This window comes from Carlito syrichta, unplaced genomic scaffold (genome assembly GCF_000164805.1).
Source record: "Carlito syrichta isolate Samal-C Ts95f unplaced genomic scaffold, Tarsius_syrichta-2.0.1 Scaffold289261, whole genome shotgun sequence".
NCBI classification, from domain to species: domain Eukaryota; kingdom Metazoa; phylum Chordata; class Mammalia; order Primates; family Tarsiidae; genus Carlito; species Carlito syrichta.
Genome location: NW_007233357.1, coordinates 126,830 through 134,887, shown reverse-complemented (window position 1 = coordinate 134,887; position 8,058 = coordinate 126,830). Strand labels below are relative to the sequence as shown.

At 49.2% G+C, this 8,058-nt stretch overlaps 1 protein-coding gene across 1 annotated transcript in view; it reads left to right on the top strand.

Annotated features, from left to right (window-relative positions):
* The window catches only part of SIK2 (salt inducible kinase 2), a gene marked incomplete at its 5' end in the record, with an annotated part of 36,648 nt that overhangs the window by 28,154 nt on the left and 436 nt on the right, over positions 1–8,058 (top strand). Inside the window, 6 exons of the mRNA XM_021710506.1 lie at positions 3,794–4,022; positions 4,487–4,771; positions 4,898–5,061; positions 5,737–5,856; positions 6,977–7,068; positions 7,954–8,056. Coding sequence (XP_021566181.1) covers positions 3,794–4,022; positions 4,487–4,771; positions 4,898–5,061; positions 5,737–5,856; positions 6,977–7,068; positions 7,954–8,056 — 993 coding nt within the window. The remainder of the gene's footprint in view (positions 1–3,793; positions 4,023–4,486; positions 4,772–4,897; positions 5,062–5,736; positions 5,857–6,976; positions 7,069–7,953; positions 8,057–8,058) is intronic.

Sequence of the window (8,058 nt, the reverse complement as noted above, 5' to 3'; positions counted from 1 at the left end):
AGGCTGAGGTGAGTGGATTGCCTGAGCCCGCGGGTTCGAGACCCGCCTGGGCAATTTGGTAAGACCTCATCTCTACAATAAATCAAAAAATTAGCCAGGCGTGGTAGTGCGTGCCTGCAGTTTCAGCTACTTGGAAGGCTGAGGCGGAAGGATCGCCGGAGCCCAGCAGGTCAAGGCTGCGGTGGCCAGCAGCGGCCACTGCACTCCAGTCTGGGCGACAGAGTGAGACTCCAACTCCAAAAAATAAAAAATAAATAAATAAAATTGAAAAAATAAAACCAAATCATAATCACGCATGAAAAATCCTAAGGGGGACAAAGAAAAAAATTTGTTTATCCTTAATTCCAATGTTAAGTTTCTTCTGGCATGTTTCCTTACTGTGGGTTACAGATGGGTGGTGGGTGTGTAGGCATAGGGTGGCTCCGTCAGCAGGTAGACTTCCCAAGAGAAAATGGTATTCCATCATCTGTCACTCTGCGTCTTGCTTTAACAGCATGTTGTCCTGAACATTTTTTTCCATGTTGTGAAATCTTTGAAATCATGAGTTGTAACAACTGCCTAATATGGTATATTACCTTTTTTAAACTACCCTTCTGCTGTTGGACATTAGGTCCTTCCATCTTCCCTTTTTTTTTTGAGTCCTGGGTCTCACTCTGTCACCCAGGCTGGAGTGGCACCATCACAACTCACTGCATTGACCTCCTGGGCTCAGGTGATCCTTCTACCTCTGCCTCCTGAGTAGCTGGGACTACAGGCTCACACCACCACACCTGGCTAATTCTTTGATTTTTTTTTTTGTAGAGATGAGGTCTTGCTATGTTGTATAGGCTGGTCTCTAACTCCTGTACTCATGCAATCCTCCTGCCTCGGCCTCCCAAAGTGCTGGGAATACAGGTGTCTGCCGGGATTACAGTTGTGAGCCACCATGCCTGATCTGCAATTGTTATATTTGCTTATGATGAATATCCACATGTCTGAATCTTTGACTATATACCACTGATTATTTTTTTAGGATAAATGTCTACAACTGGTGCTATTCAGTTCTTTGTTTCCACACTTAAAATTATTTAATCTACCTCAAGGTGATAAAAATTCCTTTTTTAAAAGTAGTTTTATTCTCATGTTTTTTACATTTGTATTGTTATAAAGCATTCTCTGGTCATGCATAACACCTGTTGCCTATGAGGTGCAGTAACCATTAAACTTTGAGGGGAGACAAAACAATGTATTACAAAGTGTACATTCAGCCATGTGTTTTTTGTTTTTGTTTTTTTCAAAGAAAGCAGGATTTATTGAGAGGACAGAAAAGCTACCAAGGGGCTACCCAGCCATGTGTATGTTGAAGTCCTTTTATTTATAATTAGCCTACATTATTTCCTAGAGCAAAAGATCTTATTTCTAGCAGCTTGAGTACCTAGGTAGATCAGCCTGATATTTCAGTCACAAAATCTTGGAGCTGAATTTAAACTCTTATTCTGTTAAGTCCCTCAGTAAATTGGCAGGCAGGGGTGGCATAAAGATCAGCTCTTTAAGGAAACTAGAACTTACAGCTAAAGGTGTCCTATTAACTGTGAATAGCCCCCATAGTGCTTTCTTCATTATCATCAAACATCAAATCATTGTATTCTAGCTGCCCCGGGATAAAACATCAGGTCACTGAAAAGTCAAATCAGGATGGGTACAGTGACTCATGCCTGTAATCCGGGGACTCTGGGAGGTCAAGGATTGCTTGAGCCTGAGAGTTTGAGACCAGCCTGGGCAACATAGCAAGACTTTGTCTCTACAAAAAAAATCAAAAAGTTAGCCAGGTGTGGTGGTGCACACCTATAGTTGCCACTATTCAGGAGGCTAAGGAAGGAGAATAGCCTGAGTCTAGGAGGTTGAGGCTGTGGTGTACTCCAACCTGGGTGACAGAGTGATACTCGACTCAAAAAAAGGAGGGGGGAAGAAAAATCAAATCAATGAAAGATCAGATAGTTATTTTCTAGTTGACCCAGGTTGAAATAGAATTCAGTGAACATTTTTAATAAAAGACATAATGCCCCTTGTAGTCTAGATGAGAAGATAAGTTTATATGCTGACAATTTAAGTAAAATTGAAAATTTAGGGGCACTGCAGAATATTTTGAGTGAATCCGAAAAAAGCAACTTTTCTTTATTAAGGAAACAAAAGAAACTGCTTGTATGGCTTATGCTGCAAAAAATGTCTGGTAAAATGTTGACAGAGGCTGTCAGTGTAATGACGCTTGGAAAATCATCACTTCGTGATCTTTTCTCTGTTGGTTTTATTCACTTCTAAGTCATCCTTGACCGGTTTTAGAAAATTGTATTAGTAGACAGTTAAGGCACCAAGAAGTATGAATATAAGTTCTCAAGCAACTGTTCTTTCTGACAAGAAAACTGTTAAAAGCACAGAAAATTTATCTGGGGAGGGACAAGGAGAAAATCGGAGCTGCGGACCAGATTTCAGAGTTTTGTTTTCTGGTGCCATGGGGAAGGCTGGTCATGGTGTGGGAGGAAAGCACTGGCCGCTCCTCCTCCTAAATGACCACTCTCACTTTAAAAGCCGTCATCGCAGGGCATCAGCCACCTTGCGGGAGTCACGGCTGCAGCCCCGGTTGGTTTTCATGAAATAGCCACCCCCTCCCCCAAGCAAACAAAGCTCTGAGTCACCCAAGCCTCCCTCTCCAAATAAAGGGCCTTGCAGTGCCTTCGGGACCGGTTGCCATAAGAGGAAAGTTTCCTGCGCCTGGCGGGCTGTCCCACCACGTCACCTCTCACATACACGCGCTGCTCTTGCTTCCAAAGGAAACAATAGCTCTACCCAGGGCGTCCGGGCGAAAGTGCCGCCCAGGACTGAGGGCTCTGGTGGGTTGTTGCAGAGCAGCCATTCGTGGGAGAACACAGATTGGTTTCCACGGGGGAATAGTTACCGTAATGAGGTACATAATTGCCTCCTCATGGGGGCTTTTCGCAGCCAGAAGAGCTGCAACCACAGCTCCCTTTGTGAGCTGTCCCTGCCTGCCATTAGGTGGTTTGCTCAGCGGCTGCACGGGAGGACGGAGCCTCCGCAGGAGCTGTGCCTGCCGAGCGCGTCCTGGGCCACAGGAACTGCAGACACTGTGCGAGTTGCTGGAGAGACGGTTCGGCGCACCGGCCGATTGGCCTCTGCTGGCGTTTGGGGCTGGAGGGCCACTTGCGATTCCGTAATGGGAGGCTTTGGCTGTTTGCCATTTGAATTTTTCCCCCAGTCCTTTTTGTGGTCTCAGTCTGTCTTTAAAGGGTTCCCTTTTCATTCCTCAGACACACAAGAACCAATTAAGACCAAAACCAAATGGGCAGGTACTTAATTATGAACATAAAAACACGTCGAGAACCTTCCAGTTAAGTTTTATGGTTAAAAATTAGAATGTTGTTTAAAAAAATATTAGAATGTTGGTGACTGCTCTTTTGTTCTTAGTTATGACTTTTTAACAAAACTCTCATCTTCCCCCTTTTCATTTCCTTTATTTAAAAAAAAAAAAACCACTGGTAGGCCTCAAGCTAATATGTCCCTGTTCTTCTGGAAATCACTAAAAAAGGGGCTTATTGTAATAACGATGACTCAGAGCCGCTCGCATCATGATGGGCTTCTGCCTCCGAGCGCCACGGTTGCCCTGCCTGGCCCTCGCATCTCTGTGTTGTCACTAGTGAGCTTCACTCCGAGTTTGCCACCAGCCTTGGCTTTCTTTCCTTTGGGGAGCTGTCTCAGTAGAGCAGCGGCTGACCGTGCCTCTCGCGCCCCTGGCATTTAGGTGAACGGCTGTCTGCTGGACCCCGTGCCTCCAGTCCTGGTGAGGAAGGGCTGCCAGTCGCTGCCCAGTAACATGATGGAGACCTCCATCGACGAAGGGCTGGAGACCGAAGGAGAGGCTGAGGAGGAACCCAGCCATGCCTTTGAGGCGTTTCAGTCCACCCGCAGCGGCCAGAGGCGGCACACCCTGTCGGAAGTGACCAACCAGCTGGTCGTGATGCCGGGGGCAGGTATGCTGGGGAGAGGCGCCGGGTTAAGTCTCCACAGCACTGTCTCCTGCCCCAGTCACCAGGAAGTAGTAATGAGGCCAGCCATGGCTGGAACAGAGTCTGTGTCTTACTCCTTCTGAAGCCACTTCCCAGGCTGCGAGACGAGGCCTGCTCAGCAGCTGGCAAAGATGAGCATGAGATGCCCCTATGCTGGCTGCCCCCACTCCTGGGATCCCTCTGAGTGCTGTGACTCCTCGGAGCGCTTGCTCTTTTGGAGTGACAGAGGTCTCGGAGTAGCTACCGGAGTGTTGTCCCTGAGAAATCAGAAGATGATTGCTTCGACCTGTATCAAAAAGTTCTGAAAAAATGTTCTGATTGGAGATTAAGGGGTCTATTGCTGTCAAGACTTGAGCTGGCTATGCTTTGTGGCCTGTTTTCCAAGATGCTGTTGCAGCTAGTTATATCTGTTTTGTTTTCTCTTAAAGGGAAAATTTTCTCCGTGGGTGACAACCCGTCCCTTGACAGTGTGGACTCTGAGTATGATATGGGGTCTGTCCAGAGGGACCTGAACTTTCTGGAGGACAACCCCTCCCTCAAGGACATCATGCTAGCCAACCAGCCCTCACCCCGCCTGGCATCTCCCTTCATTAGCCTGAGACCTACCAACCCGGCCATGCAGGCACTGAGCTCCCAGAAACGAGAGGCCCACAACAGGTCGCCAGTGAGCTTCAGAGAGGGCCGCCGAGCATCGGACACCTCCCTCACCCAAGGTGACTGCTTGAAAAACTCTTGGTTTTCGGAGTTCAGGGGGGTTTGTTGTCATGCTAGTGTGAACCTGTGTCACCGAAAGGTCTTGTGCCTTATTTAAACCGTGTGGTTTTGGTACTTTCTTTCAGGAATTGTGGCATTTAGACAACATCTTCAGAATCTGGCTAGAACCAAAGGCATTCTAGAATTGAACAAAGTGCAGTTGCTCTATGAACAAATGGGGTCAGAGGCAGACCCCAGCTTGGCATCAGCGGCTCCTCAGCTCCAAGATCTCGCTGGCAGCTGCCCTCAGGTGGGTGCTCTGGCCCTCCCACAACGGCGCTGGGGTATGAGGCGTGAGTCTGTCCTGAAGTTGTGTGCTCTTCGCTCAGGAGTCCCTGGAGTAAACAGGTTCTTTGGGGAGGCCCACAGCTGAAAGCTTTCCATGTGGCCGCCACCTGCCACTGACAGGTTAGACCCGTATGTGCTGCTCCCACGTGGCCGGGCCAGATGGAGGCCGGGGCACCTCGAGCTGTGGGTGGTTCTCAGGGAGGATGGTGTGAACTCCGCTACAACCATGCATAAGCTTTGCCCAAAGGAGAAACTTCTTGCTGCTACTTTTGATGTGATGTCACTTCGGTAGATACTATCAGTAGGTTGTTCCTATTAAAACACAATAAATATTGCTCTTTATCTGATTTTATTTTGAGCTGTTTTAGTGCATCGAGGATAGTTTAGTACTCGAGGCTTACGGGAAGGCGATGGCCTCCTGATGACACCAAGAGCCTCCCCTCTAGCACTGACGAGGCAGTGGTTAGCTGCAGGTAATGCACAGAGCACTGTTCTGCAGTCATGCAAGCCACGTGAAAGCTCTGAGCACTGAGCCTTAGAGAGTCAGGACTCTTCTCGGACATTTGCAAAGGTGCTTCAACTAAGAACTGAGACTTCTCCCTTGAAGAACTGACCGCCGTCTACCCCTTGCCCTCAGGAGGAAGTTCATCAGCAGCAGGCAAGCGTCTCCACCGTCCCCAGCAGCAGCAGCAGCGTGCACCCTCCGCTCTCGCCGCGGCAGAGCCTGGACGGCCAGTTTCGGCAGCACAGACTCCAGGTGCAGCCCTTCCCCCACTAGGCCGCCCACCCTGCTTCCCTTCTGCAGAGCAGAAACCCGTTTGGGTGGGATTGACTTGGGGTAGCTGCTTTAGTCCTCATAGGCAGGTGGGCTTGATTCTGCACTTAGTTTCTAGAAGCATGTTCAGACTCAGCCTGGCGCTATGCTGGAGAGGGAAAGGGCATGCTACCGAGAGGCAGGAAAGGGAGACCTGACTTCCATGTTTCTGGTTTTATTCCTCTTGATGAATAATAAATAAAATGGGAACCTCAAGCCTGCAAAGTTTCCACATGGGCTGTGTACGGCAGTACGTGAAAAGCTTTGAAAAGGATACGACACAGATCACATAAAGAATGAGTTGTTCGTTCATTCATTCAGCAGGTCCTGGGACCTTTGCTGTCAGCATCTAACTCTACTTGTCCTCTTTGCTTTTTAATCTCCATGAACCTCACAGTCCTAGAGGACCTTTCGTTTGTTTGGGTTTTTTTAGAGACAGAGTCTCACTCTGTCACCCCGGCTGGAGTCCAGTGGTACAATCTTGGTTCGCTGCAGCCTCTGCCCCCTGGATTCAAGCGATCCTCCCACCCCAGCGTCCCAAGTAACTGGGACTACAGCTACTTAGCTAAGCATGGTGGCAAATTACTTCTCAGGATGAAGTTTCTTCATAGGAGGGAAGTGTCTCTTCCCTCCCCACCAGCATGCATCCTCAATTCCCCATGGCAGTGCCTGGAAAGCCAGTTCCTGGTGCACAGACTCCAGGCATGGCCCTGACCCCTGGCTGGGGAAAGCAGAGATACACGTTTTTTTTTCTGTAGAGAGGGTAGCTTGCTATGTTGTTGCCCAAGCTGGTCTTGAACTCCTGGCCTCAAGGGATCCTCCCACCTTGGCCTCTCAAAGTGCTGGCATTATAGCCCTAGAGAACTTTTAAAAATGGAGTGGAAAACTAAAGTAGGTTAGAACTGAGACAGCCGCCTGCCAGCCCCATGCTCTTCCAGCGTCTCGAGCAAGTGTCAGTCCCTGCACCCTGGGTGGATTCTGGAGGACACACGTGGAAGCACAGATGACTGTATCCTAGGTGACAGCATATTGTCACACTTGTATTGTTTCTCTGCTCTTCCAGAAGCCCAGCCTTCTGTCAAAGGCCCCGAATACCTGTCAGCTTTATTGCAAAGAACCACCACGGAGCCTTGAACAGCAGCTGCAGGAACACAGGTGAGGAGACAAGGACTCTGGCCAAGGAAGCCGCTGGCGTTAGTGAGGCCTTAGGAAGGCCAGAGTTGCTGTCCTCTCCCACCCATGTTTGCCTCTAGAGGAAAACAGGTTCTGTGTGTGTGCCATGGTCCCACCATGCGGGTTGCTAAGGAGGAGATGCCAGTGTCCATGGAGCGTGGATTTGTCAGGCAACAGCAGCCCTGAGATGTGCTTTGTTTCCCTTTTTGTCCGCATTTCCCCTCTGGAGTATGACCAGACCTGAGCTTTCACAAGCAGTGGCCGCAGTTTGAGTGGGTTAGGCGCAGAGAAGGCCTCTATCCTGGCCTCTGTCCTCCCTTGCTGTAATTCGTGCCCCCTGGCCTTGCTGGCAGTTGCAGCTTGGCCAAGGCAGCATTATCCTAATCCATCAACCCGCTGAGGCCGGTACAATTATCTCCCACTCTAGCCACTCCAGATGGGAAGCCAGTGTCTCTCTTTACAGGGAGAAAGACCCAAGAGCCTTGGAGAAAATGCACTTCTGCTCACTTTAGCACTGAGGGGGAGCAGTCATCATTGAGGGACAAAAATGAGATTAGGGTTCGGAAACCCATGCACTGGCTAGGCGAGGTGGCTCACACCTGTAATCCCAGCACTTTAGGAGGCCAAGACGGAAGGATCACCTGACGCCAGGAGTTCGAGGCCAACCAGGGCAATAGAGTGAGACCCTGTCTCTAGGTAAAAAAAATAAACTTTTAAAAAAGAAGCCCAGCACGACTGGTTCCCACTCCCATTTGCTTTTCCCTGACTTGGGAAAAAAGACTGAAGCTGTGGCTGGTATTGCATGGACGCTAAAATTGCCATCACTTGGAAGGCTTAAGGCTCTCTCCTTTGGTCCTGCCAATTCAGGCTCCAGCAGAAGCGGCTCTTCCTCCAGAAGCAGTCTCAGCTGCAGGCCTACTTTAATCAGATGCAGATCGCCGAGAGCGCCTACCCGCAGCCGCCCCGGGAGAC